The sequence below is a fragment of the Conger conger genome, chromosome 2 (assembly GCF_963514075.1).
Source record: "Conger conger chromosome 2, fConCon1.1, whole genome shotgun sequence".
Taxonomy (NCBI): domain Eukaryota; kingdom Metazoa; phylum Chordata; class Actinopteri; order Anguilliformes; family Congridae; genus Conger; species Conger conger.
Genome location: NC_083761.1, coordinates 81,431,369 through 81,450,048, shown reverse-complemented (window position 1 = coordinate 81,450,048; position 18,680 = coordinate 81,431,369). Strand labels below are relative to the sequence as shown.

The window sequence follows — 18,680 nt, the reverse complement described above, 5'->3', positions numbered from 1 at the left end:
CACACACACTAGTCGCTTGAGTTTGCAAAGAATGGTGTAGAAAACAAAAACAATCCAGTGAGCAGTGAGATGTCAGAGGAGAAGGGCCAGACTGGTCAAAGCTGACAGGAAGGTGACAGTAACGCAAACAACCACACATTACAAGAGAAGGTATGCAGAAGAGCATCTCTGAACACACAATGCGTCAAACCTCGAAGTGGATACACTACAGCAGTAGACTTAGTAAGTCAACAAAATAAGCATAATTAATACCTAATAAAGTGCTCACTGAGTGCATATAAAGCTTGTGGTTGTTCCAAGCGATAAACATGACGTATTGCTTTTTGTATTTGTTCCTCTGAATTAGTGTTGTTACTGTCGTAACACGGAACGCTTCTGTTATTGCCGCCCCAACGTAAGACAGCTCACAATTATTTCGCTGATGCTTTTACCCAAAGCGATTTACACAGTTTATTAGACTAAGCAGGGGATAATCCCCCCTGGAGCAATGTGGGGTTAAGGGCCTTGCTCGAGGGCCCACCAGCTACATAGACCTTAGACCGGGGCTTGAACCACTAACCTTCCGGGTCCCAGTCACGCAGCGAAAGTTTTCTCCTTTCATTTCCTAGCTGGCGTTTGTACTTTTGCGCAAGTGAATTCACCTGAAATGTGTCAGTGAAAACAGCCAGGTGTATAAACAGATTACGCGCGGAAATAAAACTGAATCTGTTTTAATCGCTTAAAGTCACACTGGATAAAGGACGAGGCGCCAAAAGCACCAAGCAGCTGCCGCTTTTCGATTTTTCCGTAATCTCGTTTTTATGCGTGCTGCTGTAACGCCCTGCTTAATTACACAGCACTCTCCGGGACACAGGTACAGACAGCCTGACACAACAAACAACGCAACCAAACACAGAACCCGACCCGTTGCTGCCAGGACTGCCGCAGAGGGTCTAATACTGAGGGCAGCACACACAAAAGCAGGGCTACTGAAGAGAAAGACCAGTTACACATGGATGCCCTGCTGAAAAAAACTGCTCAAGCTAGGTTTTGAAACAGCTGTTATCTGGATGACCAGTTCAGGCCAACTCTATGCGCAATATGGTTTGACCAGCTCAAGCTAGGTTTTGGAACAGCTGGTAACTGGTTAACTAGTTAGACCAACTCTATACTCGACATGGTTTGACCAGCTCAAGCTAGGTTTTGGAACAGCTGGTTGCTGGTTAACTAGTTAGACCAACTCTATAATCAACATGGTTTGACCAGCTCAAGCTAGGTTTTGGAACAGCTGGTTGCTGGTTAACTAGTTAGACCAACTCTATACTCGACATGGTTTGACCAGTTCAAGCTAGGTTTTGGAACAGCTGGTTTCTGGTTGACCAGTTAGATCAACTCTATACTCAACATGGTTTGACCAGCTCAAGCTAGGCTTTGAAACAAGCTGGTCACAGCTGGATTTTACTCCAGGGTGTGCATGAGTGAGAGTTTGATTTGACACTACAACTTGATTTCCCCCTTGTCAGTTATTGCCTCAATATTTAGGATAATGTTTTTCATATTCACAAATCATTTTCAGTTTCAGCACTGAGGGGATGATAGATAGCTAAGCATCTTCAGGACTTTGAAACCACCGCTTCCTCATTTCTGACTGTGTACCACTCCCCGCGGTGTTTGTGCTCCTGTGTAACATTGACGTCGGTGTGATGTTAAATTGCGGGTTTAACTGCATCAGGGTCACATACGGGAGTGAAGGGAACGGTCTCACGACGTGAAAACCCGAAAACCTCGGCCGGTTACCTGGACAGATAGATTATTGCATTTATACAGCGCTTTTCTGGACACCCAAAGCGCTTTACAGTGTTGAGGGGGAAACTCGCCTCAACCACCACCAGAGTGTAGCTGCCACCTGGGTGATGCACGGCAGCCATTTTGTGCCAGAACGGTCACCACCCCTCAGCTGAGGTGGAGGGGGGAGGAAAACGATCTTTTCGCCAAATGAATCAGGGGATGATTAGGTGGCAGGTTGAAAGAGTTGGGAATTGTTGGGAATGTAGCCAGGACACCGGGGGAACCCCCGACTCTTTGCAAAGAGCGTCACAGGATCTCTAATGACCGCAGTGAGTCAGGACAAGAGGTTTAACGTCTCATCCGAAAGACGGCGCCTCCTACAGCGCAGCGTCCCCGTCACCGCCCTGGGGCATCGTGGGTAATCTGAGCAGAGGGACGATCGCCCCCTACCGGCCCACCAGCGGTGATCAGAAAGACGAGGGCAGAGCGCGGCGTGGAGGGCAGGTGCCTCCCGGCGCTAACGCTCGGTCTCGACCGGGCCACGATGTTCGCGCCAGCGGTCCCCGGCTCGGCCCGTAAGACTCCACTCGAGAGAAACTGCTCTCGAGGGGTAAAGAGCCGCTTCATTATCCCCACCCCCCCTCCACCCCCCCGCAACATTACAGCCAATCAGTGCCGGCCGATTCCATTATCGCACCAACCTCCCATCATCTCGCACCGGGTGGGGGGGGAGATGGGGGTGGCGGACATCTTGTGTTGATTTGACTGGGATCACCCGGAAAGTAGCTTCCTCCATCACGGTGGTGCGTGCCGGCTCCCCCCCCCCCTGACAGCCTTTCCCCCGGTCCCTAATGTAAAGTCAGGGGTAGTTAAATTAGCAATTACACGTGTTCAGGTTCAGATTAATTGAATTGAACTGGGTTAGCGCCCACCCCCTCCCCTGTCCTGACAGGCTCTTATCAATCACTTTTCGGGGAGGGGGGGGGAGGGTAGGGGGGGGTGTCAGAGCAGCCGGAAGATGTAAGATCCCTGTCTTTAAGAAAAGAGGGGGAATCAAAGAAAGAGAAGGCCCACCACACTCCATCTATCAGTAAGTCGGGGATAGTGTGGCAACCTCATTTTCAAGACATTCTCTCTCTCTCTATAATCAATCTGAGCCACAGCCTTTATGTAAAAATAAGGCTCGTTTTTTAAGGGGAATAAAGATAGACAGTCTAACGTGGGGGGGTTTTTATGCTCGTTGCTGTGCAAAACAGGCTTTGTTACAGGTTGACAGACACAGCCTGTGAGCATGTGGACATAATCACGGGAAAGCCGTTCTGGAGGTTACGCCACACACGTACGGCTAGCCCGCTGAGAGATGGACACTTCCTGGTGAGGAGACATTTTAATCCACGGCGGATCCACGGTGCACGTATATTTTCCGACATTCTGCTGGTTATACAGCCGGGGTTTCCGCTCGGATGATTCAGTTACCTTTTCCAAACCGGATACAATGGAAGCTTTATGAAAGATGCAACCTTTTTAAACCGCGGCGCAATTTAAAAACAAGTGCGGCAGTTTTGCAAGGAGAGAGAGAGAGAGACAGTGAGAGAGAGAGTGAGAGAGAGTGGGAGAGAGATAAAGAAAAAGAGAGAGAGAAGCAGAAGGAGCGAGAGGGAGAGAGAGAGGATCTGCCTATCTTTCTGCAGGGTGGATGTTGCCAGTGTGGCTGGCTCTAATCACGGTGGACTGAGGGGGGAAATGCCATTTGGAGCCATTTTATCACCGACCAGCCAAGTGCAGATACACAGCACAGGGCAAGACTGTCAGTGTTCTGACCCCATTGGCCTCTAGGCACGAGGAGTGTGTGTGTGTGTGTGTGTGTGTGTGTGTGTGTGTGTAAGAGTATGTGTGTGTGTGTGTATGTGTGTGTGTGTGTGTGCGTGTGTGTGTGTGTGTGTGTGTGTGTAAGAGTATGTGTGTGTGTGTGTATGTGTGTGTGTGTGTGTGCGTGTGTGTGTGTGTGTGTGTGTGTGTAAGAGTATGTGTGTGTGTGTGTGTGTGTGTGTGTGTGTGTGTGTGCGAGTGTGTGGGTAAGAGTATGTGTGTGTGTGTGTGTGTGTGTGTGTGTGTGTGTGTAAGAGTATGTGTGTGTGTGTGTGTGTGTGTGTGTGTGTGTGTGTGTAAGAGTATGTGTGTGTGTGTGTGTGTGGTGTGTGCGAGTGTGTGTGTAAGAGTATGCGTGTGTGTGTGTGTCTGTGTGTAATAGTATGTGGTGTGTGTGTGTGAGTGTGGCTGTGTATGTGTGTGTGTGCGAGTGCGTGTCTGCGTGTATGTGCAAGAGTATGTGTGTAAGAGTATGTGTATGTGTGTATGTATGGGCAAGTGCATGTGTGTGTGTGTGTGTGTGTAAGAGTATGTGTGTGTGTGTCTGTAGTGTGTGTGCATGCATGATTTATGTTTTGCCTGCAGATCAGAAGGACTGGATTGGGGGTGTGGAGTTTGAAACCAAACTGCTTTTTAAAGCATTACTAATAAGGGGGGCCCCCTAAGACCTTCCAAGGACTATAATTTTCTTGTGAAAATAATATTCCAGCTTCATAATAATGATTATTGTCTGAAAAAAGGGACCCACAAGCTCACAATTTATGACAGAACCCTCCCCCCAGAGAGACCCAGAGTATTCCCCACTGCTGGTGTGGCTGCCAATTACGTTAATGGATCAATTAATTAATTCCCAATTAATTTAAGTGGAAAACTAATTTATGGGAACACTAATGGGAATTTTCCCAATTCATGAATTTAATTTATTGAGGGCCAGTCTATAGGGGCAGTCGATAGTCTAGTGGCTAAGGCTGGGACTGGTTGCTTGACTGGGACCTGGAAGGTTGGCCTTTTCAAGACATCGTGGAGCTGCTGTTGGGCCCTTGAGCAAGGCCCTGAACCCCACACTGGCCCCTGCTTAGTCTAGTCAACAGTGCGTCGCTTTGGATAAAAAGCGACAGCTAAATAACTGTAAGGAAACGAATGGGAACCGACCTCAGCTCTGAATGACAGCTTACCTCGCTTTACCTGGCCTAGTAAAGATGCAGAACTGCAGGTCAGATGAGACCAGACTTGGGGTAGGAGGAGCAAAAAAACCCCAAAACAAAAATCGTCACAGAACACGTGAGATGTTCATGTGACATAGTATAGATCAGACCAGAGCACATGAAGCAAGGCTAGCACGGCTGGTTCTCTATGTTAGACCTGCAGATCACATGAAGCAAGGCTAACATGGCTGGTTCACTATGTTAGACCTGCAGATCACATGAAGCAAGGCTAGCACGGCTGGTTCACTATGTTAGACCTGCAGATCACATGAAGCAAGGCTAACATGGCTGGTTCACTATGTTAGACCTGCAGATCACATGAAGCAAGGCTAGCACGGCTGGTTCACTATGTTAGACCTGCAGATCACATGAAGCAAGGCTAACATGGCTAGTTCACTATGTTAGACCTGCAGATCACATGAAGCAAGGCTAGCACGGCTGGTTCGCTATGTTAGACCTGCAGATCACATGAAGCAAGGCTAGCACGGCTGGTTCGCTATGTTAGACCTGCAGAGCACATGAAGCAAGGCTAGCACGGCTCTGGGGGGGGAGGGGGGGGGGGGGGGGCTCCAGGCTGGGTCTGGTGGCCCTCTCTCTCTCCGAGGTGGGCCCTACAGATCTAATAGTGATCAATCGGCCCCCGTTAGTTATCCACTAACAGCCCCCTCTTCAAAGACCGGGTCCCGGGGCCCCCTTTGATGTTCCAGGCCTGTGCTGCCCGTTTTGGAGCAGCAGAGCAATTAGCTGCAGCCGGGACGGTCCCAGACAACAAACAGATCCCGTTTCTGTCCCGGGGGGGGTCGATCCGGGCGGGAGGGGGGGGTGAGCGTCAGGTGTGAGAGCCTGTGCATCTGGGAGGCACCTGCTGTCCCACGTCTCCCCTGTGAGGGGGGGGGGGGGGGCACATTCCCAGCATGCCTTGGGGCAGCTGCCGACAGGCTGGACCGTGGCCTCCCAGGGAGGGCTCCTGGGGGTCAGGGGTGGAGGGCACGGGGGGGTCGGTGAATTCCTGCAGCAGGACGGCGGGGTCCTGACAGGTTCACGTTTTCAGTAATGTCCGCGGCGATCACTTTCACACCCACGCTGAGCCCGGCTGGGCTGTGTGTGTCAAGAGCACCCCCTAACACTGCCCTGACACTGCCCTAACACCCCCAAACACCCCCAAAACAACCCCCTAACCCTGCCCTAACCCTGCCCTGACACTGCCCTAACACCCCCAAACACCCCCAAAACAACCCCCTAACCCTGCCCTGGCACTGCCCTAACACCCCCAAACACCCCCAAAACAACCCCCTAACCCTGCCCTGACACTGCCCTAACACCCCCAAACACCAAAGACACGCACCCAACACACCCCACTAACACTGCCCTAACACCCCACTAACACCAAAGACACGCACCCAACACACCCCACTAACACTGCCCTAACACCCCAAAATACCAAAGACACACATCCAAAACACCGCCCAAAACACTGAACGCACACACTCCACTCGACCGGTCACACCAGGACGCTGTCTCATGAAGCTGGATAACTGCCACCTGGAACCTCCCTGAATCAGAAACGGGGACTGTGCGCTCGTTATCGTTCCCCCGCTTGGTGAAACACCGGCCGGTCTGCAGGAGAGATTTGAGCACCGAGGAACAGCCCAGGAAACCGACGGGTCAGAGACACCAGCCATTCTCAAACTGCCAGCGCGGCCGGTGACGGGGTTTTGGGTCGACTTCGACTGAACAAACAGGAGCCTGTTATTCCAGTGGATCAAAGGAGCAGCTGTGATACACACACACTCATACACACACCCGATCACACACACACACACACACACACACACTCATACACTCATACACACACCCGATCACACACACACACACACACACACACACACTCATACACTCATACACACACCCGATCACCCTCCACAGCTCGCAGCTGATTGGCCAGTTCAATCAGTTCATACTCAACATGGTATGACTCAGCTCAGGCTATGTTTTGATACCACTGGTAGCTGGTCATTTCAAGCTGGATTATACACCAGGGCAGACTCCATTAAATGTCTATAAAAGCGTAGTCTTCCTATGTCTGGACTGAATAGACTGTAGCACACATTCTAAGTACACAAGTTCAAAAACACTTCAAAAGCAGTGAATGTTGCTTTAAAGGAGAATGACCTGAAAGAAGCAATAAAAATAAATATATATGTGGTGGAAAAAATAACACCGCTCACAATATCAAAATACCTCATTCTTCACAGAGACATATCAAAAACGAATTTGAAATAATCGTAATAACAATAATCATAATAATAAAGTCTGTGGAGCAGAAGTGAGGCGTGGCGGGAGGGCGTTATTGGCGGGGTGGCGTGTGGATGTGGTGGCAGGGTGCGTACTCCGAGCTCCACATCAGAGGGGGACTCCGGCGTTCGTGCCCCAGGCTAGACCCCCTCATCCCGGGCTCCCCCGTCCAGCCCCGGCCCCTCCTTATTAACCATTACCCAACGACCTTAAACACACACGCAGCGTTTCATAAACACGGAAACCCCTAATTTAACATTATTTTCTCAACCCCCCCCCAACCAACCACTCCACCATTTCACCCACCAACCTCCCTCTCTCTCGCCCCCTTTTCTTCCATCGCTCTCTCTCTCTCTCTCTCTCTCTCTCTCTCTCTCTGTCTCTCCCTCTCACTGCATTCGAGTTTGTCACAGATATTACCCATTGTATCCTGTAGCCTAGTGGCTAAGGTACATGACTGGGACAGCCTGTAGCCTAGTGGTTAAGGTACATGACTGGGACAGCCTGAAGCCTAGTGGCTAAAGTACATGACTGGGACAGCCTGTAGCCTAGTGGTTAAGGTACATGACTGGGACAGCCTGAAGCCTAGTGGCTAATGTACATGACTGGGACAGCCTGAAGCCTAGTGGCTAAAGTACATGACTGGGACAGCCTGTAGCCTAGTGGCTAAGGTACATGACTGGGACAGCCTGAAGCCTAGTGGCTAAGGCACATGACTGGGACAGACTGAAGCCTAGTGGCTAAGGTACATGACTGGGACAGCCTGAAGCCTAGTGGTTAAGGCACATGACTGGGACAGCCTGAAGCCTAGTGGCTAAGGTACATGACTGGGACAGCCTGAAGCCTAGTGGCACACTAAACGTACATGACTGGGACCCGCAAAGTTGGTGGTTCAAGCCTCAGTGTAGCCACGATAAGATCCGCAAAGCTGTTGGGCCCTTGGGCAAGGCGTTGGTCCTGGGGGGGATTGTCCCTTGCTTAGTTTAATCAACTGTAAGTCACATTGGCTAAAAGTCACGATCATTACCCTGTAGGTAGCTTTCTGACTGCAGAAAAAACAGCATTTATTTTCCCTCTCAAAAAAAAATGTAAAAACAACGTCACGGTTTTTTAACGATGACAGCCTTTAAGGATGAAATATCTGAGTGGCGTTAAGGAGATGAGGGTTACGGAGCTGATTGAATTACCCGCGTCTTATTTGGCCCTTTATGGGAAACAGACGGGAGGGTGTGCTGTAGCAGTGGGGCAGAGGTAAAGGACAGGGTGCACTGTCTGTGGCAGATCCAGGAGGCATGTGTGTGCTGACCGGGGGCAGGGGGGGGGGGTGCAGGACAAGACCTCCCAGCCGTACGGAGTGTGTGTATGCGTGTGTGTATGTATGTGTGTGTGTGTGTGTGTGTGTGTGTGTGTCTGTGTGTGTGTGTGTGTGTGAGTGTGTGTGTGTATGAGTGTGTGTGTGTGTGTATGTGTGCGTGTGAGTGTATGTGTGTGTGTGTGAGTGTGTGTGTGTGTGTGTGTGTATGAGTGTGTGTGTGTGTATGAGTGTGTGTATGTGTGTGTGTGTGTGTGTGTGTGTGTGTGTGTATGCATGTGTGTGAGTGTGTGTGTATGAGTGTGTGTATGAGTGTGTGTGTATGAGTGTGTGTGTGTGTGTGTGTGTGTGAGTGTGTGTGTGTGAGTGTCTGTGTGTGTATGCATGAGTGTGTGAGTGTGTGTGTGTGTGCATGAGTGTGTGAGTGTGTGTGTACGCATCACACATGTTTTGGTGAGGGATAATTATCCCATTAGGCCGCTGGGTCTGGGCTAATCCGCCAAGCCTGGCCGCTTCAAACAGAGGCCTCCCCCGGCTGGACAGGTGAAGGGGACTCTGGGTAACCGGAGAGGGCCGGGTCGCAGCCGTGTGGAGCCCTTTCATTAGGGCCCGCTGCGGAGTGTGTGTGTGTGTGTGTGTGTGTGTGTGTGAGTGTGAGTGTGTGTGTGTGTGTGTGTGTGTGTGTGAGTGTGTGAGTGTGTGTGCGTGTGAGTGTGTGTGAGTGTGTGAGTGTGTGTGAGTGTGTGAGTGTGTGTGTGTGTGTGTGTGTGAGTGTGTGTGTGTGTGAGTGTGTGTGAGTGTGTGAGTGTGTGTGTGTGTGTGTGTGTGAGTGTGTGTGTGTGTGTGTAACCCCTTGTTCACATGTGGCACGCATACTTCCAGAACAACAGCCCCGGAGGCCGGGGACAAAGGCCTGCGTGTGAGTCGGACTCAGCCTGTAACACAACACGCCGGCAATCACGCCCATTTCCGGGGCTATTTAAAAAACATTTAAGAAATAAAATCAAAGAATGGAATAAAGAAACAACGCAATGCTATGAAACACAATCTTCACTCCCTGGATTTCACAATTTTTTATTTTCTTTTAGGTACGTTTTAAGTTATGCACTCAGTGAGAACGTTAGGTATTATTAGGTAGACCTGTACACCAGTGTGTAAATGCAAATATTTAATCAGCCAATCGTGAGGCAGCAACTAAACGCATAAAAGCATGCAGACAGAGTCAAGAGGTGCAGCTGTTTTTCAGACCAAATGTCAGAATGGGGAAGAAATATTTGAGTATCTCAGAAACAGCTGATCTCCTGGGACTGTCACGCACAACAGTCTCTAGTGTTTGCTGAGAATGGTGCGAAAAACCAAAAACATACAGTGAGCAGAAACGCCTTGTTAATGAGAGACGTCAGAGGAGAATGGCTAGGCTGCTCAAAGCTGACAGGAAGGTGACAGTAACGCAAATAACCACACATTACAACAGTGGTATGCAGAAGAGCATCTCTGAACACACAACGTGTGAGAACACACACACGCACACATACACACACACACACACACACACACACACACGGGACACGAAACACAATAAAATAAACAGGGAATCAAATTCCAGCGGGAGAGTCTTATTTACACTGCCCCAGTCGCCCGTCATGTAAAACAGGTTCTGCATAATTAGGAGCATAAAGGTAGGCCTATGGAAAGAGAGTGAGAGAAAGAGAAAGAGAGAGGGAGAGAGGCAATCTCATAGCCCATCGTGAACTTCTGCAACCTGCATCTGAGACCTTGTAACCCATGGGAGACTTTCTAAAAAATTGAAGCACCTCTCTAAATCCGTTATAGTCCGCTTAAAGCAATAAAACCTCACAGCTCTGAAGAAACCCACCGATGGGAGTGACAGGTGAGGGGACCAGTCAGCAGCCCCCCCACAGAGCCCCAGTCCTGCCTCTGCCCAGGCTCTGCAGCCATGGACAACCCAGTCAATAGAGCTCAATGAACCCAGCTGGGAACAAGTGCCCACACACACACATAAACACACACACACACACGCTCACGCACCACACACACACACAGACACACACACATAAACACACACACACGCACGCAGGCTTGCACTGTCACACACACACACACACGCTCACGCACCACACACACACACAGACACACACACATAAACACACACGCACACACGCAGGCTTGCGCTGTCACACACACACACACACACACACACACACACACACACACACTCACGCACACATACACACTCACGCACACATACACACACACGCACACACACACACACACGCACACACACTCACGCACACACACACACACATACACACACACACACGCACGCACGCACGCACACACACACACACACACACGCGCACGCAGGCTTGCACTGTCACACACACACACACACGCTCACTCACCACACACACACACAGACACACACACTGCATGGTCACATAACTATAAACTTAAACGTATATCCAGCTCACAGTTGCCAGGGAGACCATGTACTGAGTGAAGTACACTCTCAGTGTTTTTGTGACAGTGTTTTTGTTCTTCAAGGATCAAATTTCCTAAATGTACCCTCAAAGTACAGTAATGTTCTCGTCGGGTACAAATGAGTATGCTTTCACGACAAAACAGGTACAAATTAATTACACATTGCTGGTTAGGGGTACAATTTTATGTAACTATAGAGTACCACCCCAGCAACAAGCATTTGTACCATTTTAGGCACTTTCTGTACCTTAATTTCTGAGAGTGTAGGCAACCAAAAAGCAGATAAAGGAACAGGAAGTCTCGGGCCTTATGACAGAGTGTGTATAATGATAAGCTTGGGGAATGTGCAATTAGACGCTCGATCAGAAAGCACTTTAAAGTGTCTGCCATCACACGCGAAGGAGGAAAGAGGGAATGAGATTGTTTCAAGTACTTTTAACAAAGTTATTATGACTGTCTGTATACGATGAAATGATGGGAAAAAGTACATTAATAGAAAACTTGTTCCAACAACCTATTTATCAGCCATTAAAACGTTTTTGTTTTCATGTAGACAGATGGAATATGTCTGCCAAAGACCACAGCTGAACATAAAGCCGTAACACAATTTCCGATAAAATTACTTTTCAAACGGAAATAGCTGGCTCTCTCAGGGAGGGACGTGAATAAAAATAATATCAGACACTACATTTATGAAAGAACTTAAAGAACAGAACAGCTCTCTCTGAGGAAAGGCTTCATGTAGAAACGTTTAAATCTCAGTTTTATCTCGCTAATGTTATCCTCCCCATCCTTCAGCAGAGCTCCCATTTTAGGAGCATTTGCCCCAGGAATGTGCGAAAACTGGATCTCTTAACCCTCGTGTTGTCTTAAGGGTAAAAAATGACCCGCCACTATGTTTAACAGCAGAGAAATCTTTTTTTCAACTTGAAATTTGATGACAAAGTTTGTGATGAGTGACAGGTTGTTTCTTCATTCAAAATAGATTTGGGGTTTAAAATTCTATTAAGCGGCTTTATCTTAGGGGTTTAGTGAAGGCGGGTCATTTTTTACCCTGAGGACAAGGGGAGTATACAGAGTGTTAAGCCTACAGAGGGGTTAAGGATCACATATACTATTTGGGATGCATTTGTGAGCTCCTCATTTTTTTGGAAAGTTTTTTAGGAGAGAGCCCTATTCCTGTGTGCATTCATATGTGAATGTGTGTGTGTGTGTGTGTGTGTGCGTGTGTGTGTGTGTGTGAGTCTGTGTGTGAGTGTGTGTGTGTGTGTGTGCGCGTGTGTGTGCGTGCGTGCGTGCGTGTGTGTGTGTGTGTACGTGTGTGTGTGTGTGTGTGTGTCTGTGTGTGTGTGTGCACGTATGTACATGCGTGTGTGTGTGTACATGCGTGCGTGCGTGCGTGTGTGTACGTACGTGTGTGTGTACGTGCGTGCGTGTGTGCGTTCGTACGTGCGTGTGTGTGTACGTGTGTGTGTGCGTGTGTGCGTTCATACGTGCGCGTGTGAGTAAAAATGACAGATGCAGGGATTACCACACTGCAGACAGGCTACAAACAAAAGCAGCCAGAGGGTTAACTGCTGAACCCTACGGTACAGACCATTTGGGTCACAAAGCTGCCATTTCACACTACAGGGGAAGTGTGGAGTTAATACTACTGTGCAAACATCCAGAGGGAATAATAATAACAATAATAATAATGATAATAATAATAAAAACTTACAAAGGTCCGGGCGACAGGACGCTGTTATTAATCAGCAATAAAAAAGGGCCATTTTCACAGGGCAGGATGGACAGCAGAAACAAACACGGGCCAGCACACGGGCGGATTCCTGGCCCTAATATAAACACACGCCTCAGATTGCACAGAGATTAAAAAATAACAGTGAGCCGGCCACGTCCGACTCACAGCGCGTAAGAATTTATGGGGCATAACTTTATTTGTTTTATTTGTTTTCTTAATCGCCATGGCGGTCCACACGTACATCCGCTGAGCCCTGGTGCGGTCGAAACGAACGAGCCGTTAATGTTTTAGCGCCTCGCATTCCTAGGGCTTTTCTTTTTTCCCCCACAAAACAAAACAAAACAAAACAAAACAAAACAAAACAAAACAAAACAAAACAAAACAAAACAAAACAAAACAAAACAAAACAAAACAAAACGAAAAACAGATGACGGCAGCATTCGGAGATTTAAAAACTTTGAACCCCGAAGAAACGACGGTTGAGCCAGCGACTTCCCTCACACTGAACACGGAAAGAGAGAGGGGGGGGGAAAAGCCTTTTTACATGGTCCACCCCGTCTAGAGAAACTGCACAACGGCATTCCTCTGAGGGTCCAGGCCCGGCACACAGTCCGCCCGGCCCCCCGGGAACCCTCCTGACACAGAGCGGTCGCACTCCTTCAAAATTAGTCACGTCATTATCATCCTTATTTATTTACGCTTTTTTTCTTCATCCCAAGACCCTTTTCCGCCCCCGCGGCGGGACTTTCAACTTCCCAGAGCCCCCGGCACTCAATCCCAAAAAACTCGGGGAGGCGCAGACGGCATTCCGCGGAATCTTGGCAACTCCGGAGGATAGATGGGACCCTCGCAAGATATAAAAAGTCAAAGGAAAAAGCCCACCCCACAATGGATGAATAGGTAAATGAAAGGGTGTGAAAGACTGATGGCAAAAAGAGAGAGTGCATTCGCAGAAAGGGAACAGAGGAGAGGAGTCTGTGTGGGAAGAATGAGGAGGGGGGGGGGAGTCGGGTCCTGAAAGGAGGTTAAGGGGACCCACACACACACACACACACACACACACACACCCCTTTTGGCCCCGGAGAGTCAATGTGCAGTGTTAACTCAATCAAAAGATGAATTATACCCCCCGAGGCACCCAGGTAACCCTCCATTACGGCTCCAATTCCTCTTAATAACGGCGGCGGTGTCGGGGAGGGCCCATTAGGGCCCGCGGGCCGCGGAAAAGGGCGCCTTTATCCCCCAGAGGGGCCCGCTCAAAAACGTGAATGAACACACACAGATCGATCTGAAACTAAACACACAAATCAATCTGCCCCGCCTGCGCTGGGAACAAGTGAGAAAGAGAGGGGGGGGGGGGGGTGTGCACGAGAGAGAGAGAGAGAGAGAGAGAGAGAGAGGAAGAAGAAATGAAAAGACACAATTATTTATCGAGGGTGTGTGTGTGAGTGCGTGTGTGTGTTTGAGTGTATGTGAGTGTGTGAGTGTGTGTGTGTGTGTGTGCGGAATGCTTTCTGCCACACAAGTGAAAGACAGCAGAATACAACTGAAATAGGTTTGGGCCCTTGTCATGTATTTTATAAATGTGAACCTAAATGAAGAATTAAAATGTGTGTGTGCATGTGTCTGTGTGTATGTTTGTGTGTGTGTGTGGGAGAGTGTGTGCGTGTCTATGTGTGTGTGTGCGTGCATGTGTGTGTGAATGTGTGCGTGTCTATGTGTGCGTGTCTGTGTGTGTGTGTGTGTACGTGTCTATGTGTGCGTGTCTGTGTGTGAGTGTGTGCATGTATGTGTGTGTGTGTGTGTGCGTGTCTATGTGTCTGCGTGCGTGCATGTGTGAGTGTGTGCATGTCTATGTGTGTGTGTGTGTGAGTGTGTGCATGTCTATGTGTGTGCGTTTGTGTGTGCATGTGTGTATGTGTGTGTGTGTGTGTGTGAATGTGTGCGTGTGTCTATGTGTGTGTGTGTGTGTGTGTGTGTGAATGTGTGCGTGTGTCTATGTGTGTGTGTGTGTGTGTGTGTGTGTGTGTGTGAATGTGTGTGTGTGTCTATGTGTGTGTGTGTGTGTGTGTGTGAATGTGTGTGTGTGTCTATGTGTGTGTGTGTGTGTGTGAATGTGTGCGTGTGTCTATGTGTGTGTGTGTGTGTGTGTGTGTGTGTCTATGTGTGTGTGTGTGTGTGTGTGTGTGTGTATTCCATGGGCATGCGGGTGAAAGGGGGGGGGGGGGGGGGTGGAGGTCTAAAGGGTCAACTTATGTTTTTGTTTAAGAGCATGACCCCTTCTCTGAAAACAGTTTTGGTAAAATACTACTTCCTGAGCCGGACTGGCGGTGTCAGAGCCAGCTCTCAGACCACTGTCCCCTCTCCTCTCGCCCTCCTTTCAGACATTCAGCGAGAGAAATAAAAAAATTACAACAACTCAGACCCACTGGACCGTGTGTATATAGACACAGAACAAAAAGGCCTTTTCCTTTTACCAGCCATTGTCCGCTTGAGCCCAACACCCCCAAGGCCACGAGAACCGCTGCCACCCATCAAATACCTGCTTTACTTCGTCTAACTTCTTTTAATAATTCATTGACTGCGTGGAGTGTGAAGAGAGTGAGTTCTCTGACCCCCCCAACCCTGCTTAAAATGCACCGAGCCCGGCTTCCAAACACTTCCTGAAAGGTTTTGTTCATTTATTTATTGATATTTTCGACTGAAAAGTTCCGCTGAGATTTAAAATATTCCTTGGTGAGAACAACATACTTCTTATGCTTAAACTTTTTTGTTTTCTTTTTTTAAATGCACTACTACTACTTTTTTTTTCAATTCACGTTGCTTACCCGTGTCTCTGTTTATTAACTATGTTTATCACTGAATTGGAATTGACCTTCGGTGACAATTATATTCAATAATGATATACTATTGACTAGTCAGACTATATCTTCATGTATGACGTTCTGTTCATTGTAAATCATGTTTTTATCGTTCTTAGACAGAGGCCTACAAAACAACACTTAAAACTGAGTCAGTACTTTTAAATAAATACATAAGTGCAAGTCAGCATGTCTCACATATTATAAAACATCAGAAGACTATTTGTTAGCTATATATTATTATATATTATTATTATTATATTATTAGTATTATTATTATTAGTATTGTTATTATTATTATTATTATTATTATTATTATTATTATTATTATTATTATGAATTACTAATTAATTACTTATTAATTATGAATTACTAAGTAGTAATGACTTTCAGTACGTCAGTTTCACAAGATCGTGTCGGGAAAACTACATAAAACAATTTAAATACACTTCAAAATACACCACAAAGTGCAGTTTTTAAAAGAATGCTTAAGTATTATGTTTGATTCTTTTATATACCAATCACGACAAGCTAAAACAAAATAAAAAAATAATTTGAACAGCGTACGCCATACTAACACCTGCTCAATTAACTCTGTTATTTATATTCAACTTTTCAATGATGCCTAACGATTGTAACATAACATTCAGGAATTAATCACCCAATACATTCGGCACAGATTCATTAAAAATAAAATAAGAAATATTTAATATATTAGGCTAAAACCTGCAACAGGGTGGCTACTACTGCAAATACATACATCAGCATATGAAATTTACAGACTTATAAAAGATTTAATATTAGCTTCGACAATAAACCACAATAAAAAAGTTACAACATCTAGGAATTAATCGCAGAGGATTAATTAAAGTTCTGAATAATTACATTAGCAACACAGATTCACATTGTGTTTTGTGTTTAATACTTCCCTCAAGATTTTAATTCTCATAAGAAAACTGAAACGGAATTAGAATTCAGTGGCGTAACTGGTCATGGTTTAAATCCGTTATGTTTCATACAAGTAAGCCTATTTATTTTGTGCCGTTAGTTGTCCCAGTATCGGCCTATTGGTTTTTTTCCCAGATGCCTATCTTCTATTGAAGAAATTCACTTGGTACGTTTGTCGATATTTACAGTCGTAAACCAGGCCAAATATACCATGCCGTGTAATAGGCTATATAGCATGGCATAAACCGTAGCATATGTGGTATGGTTTAGCAAAAATGTAAATCTGCAAATATCTATAGGCTAGTTCGCCTACTTAACGATAATTTATTCCACAGACCACACAATGTTCTTGTAGTGTATTCAAATAAATAATTCTGTATAAGACTTGATTTTTATAGTCAGTGTGTTTCAGTGCAGACAGTCAGTGCTTCAGTGCATTTTTTTTGTTTTGTTTTTTGGCTTATCCAAAATCCCTGAGTGATAGGAGAGGCAATATCAAAGTAGCCACACTTCGAATTATCCCACGGTATATGCTATGCACAATAAACAATGGCAAAATAATCGTATAATAATAATAATAATAATAATAATAATAATAATAATAATAATAATAATAACAACATTACCTGTACCAATCCAGTCCGTTGTCGTAGTTCCTGTCGAAGAAGTGCGGCTCGGCTCCTACCGCCCGGATGTCTGGATGCACGCGCAGAAACTCCAGCAGCGCCCGAGTACCTCCCTTCTTCACGCCGATGATGATCGCCTGGGGCAGCTTCTTCGTCCCTTCGCCGAGCTGGCTGAGTCTACCTGTACTCCCCGTCCGCGCCGACAAGCCTGCCACCCGCGATACGGAAGCCAGATCCAAGGAGCCGGCCAGCCGCAAGTCGGACCGCAGCGCGTCCGCCTCCAGTCCCGACACCACAACGCCAGCGCCGGCGTTTCCATCCGCGTCTAACCGGGAGGTGAGCCTGCCGCCGTCGTCGTACGCGGGCTTGTTAATGATTTTTTGGAGCAGTCTTTTCCTCCTCAGCGACTGCCAGTCCTGAAAGTCCGAGGACGCGAGGAAACCCACGACTGGCTCGGGCGCTCTCACCGGAGAGGGCATGGTGCTGCAACGGTCGGCCAGACAGTACATGAAGTAGAGAGAGGTGAGCAGCGACAACAGCATGACCACGAATTTCTTAAAGATGCTCCTGGACGGGGGATCCGAGAAGACGCGGCTAAATGCCATAACGGTCCGCGGGTCGCTGGTGCGAGAGCCACAGCCATGCTAGGCAGACATCCTCGGGTCTTGCCATTAAGAAACGGAGAACACTTAAAGCACTAAGCAGTGGCCGCATCTATAGTGAACTCGATTTTTCAAGCGGCCGCGTCAGAAATAGCCTAACCTTTACGTGCGTACACAAGTTGAGGTAGTTGTTTTTCCACCGGTTATAATTATAACTTCAATGCTGAGGGTAGGAAATTAAACGGCAAGCATTCCACTAATCTGTTTCTGCAACAATAACGCAACCGTGACTTTACAAACTGCGCTGGTTTGGATGAGCGTAGATCAATGAAATATTATTGTTGGGCACTCTTATTTCCCTGGCTGATAATTCCACTTGGAGCCACATCTTCAACAGTTAATTCATGTGTATTTGCCATTCCTAAATGACAACCGAAAGCCTTAAAGAAAAAAGAAGAAAAAGGTCGAATCCTACCAAAGATGCAAATATTTCGTGTTCCAAAGTCGCCAGCCCTTTACCCGAAGGCAAACTTTAACTTCACTGACTCCCCCTTGCACGTGTATCGCTTGTATCGAACTTCTGCGTGACACACGAAAGGTAATGGACGCTTCCTCGTCCAATCAGAGGCCGCGTAATTATTTCCTGTGTCCCTAAGAAGCGTGTCCAGATGAGCACACGAGCCAATGGGATGTCCGTTAGGGCGGGAGCACGCGCGCCCGAACCCGCCACGCCCGGCCGGGAGCTGTCAACCTCGGAAGAATGCAAATCCGCGTCCTAGCGACGGCGGCGCTCGCGCGGGAAGGACGCGCGTTCACGACGGGGAGAATATGCATGTTTGCGTGGTCGTTCGGGGACGCCCGACGTGAATCAATTTCTGTTGCACTTGTCATTGTTGCTGGAGTGTTCTTTAAAACGCTATTCTTTAACGCTATTCTTTTTCATGGAGTTAAA

The 18,680-nt window shown here is 47.5% G+C and overlaps 1 protein-coding gene across 1 annotated transcript in view; it reads right to left on the bottom strand.

Annotated features, from left to right (window-relative positions):
• si:ch211-216b21.2 (heparan sulfate glucosamine 3-O-sulfotransferase 3A1) overlaps positions 1–18,259 on the bottom strand; it is a 42,321-nt gene extending 24,062 nt beyond the window's left edge. The window contains exon 1 of the mRNA XM_061231333.1: positions 17,127–18,259. Within this exon, the coding sequence (XP_061087317.1) occupies positions 17,127–17,731 (605 nt within the window). The 5' untranslated portion in view covers positions 17,732–18,259. The remainder of the gene's footprint in view (positions 1–17,126) is intronic.
• Positions 18,260–18,680: the final 421 nt, after the last annotated feature.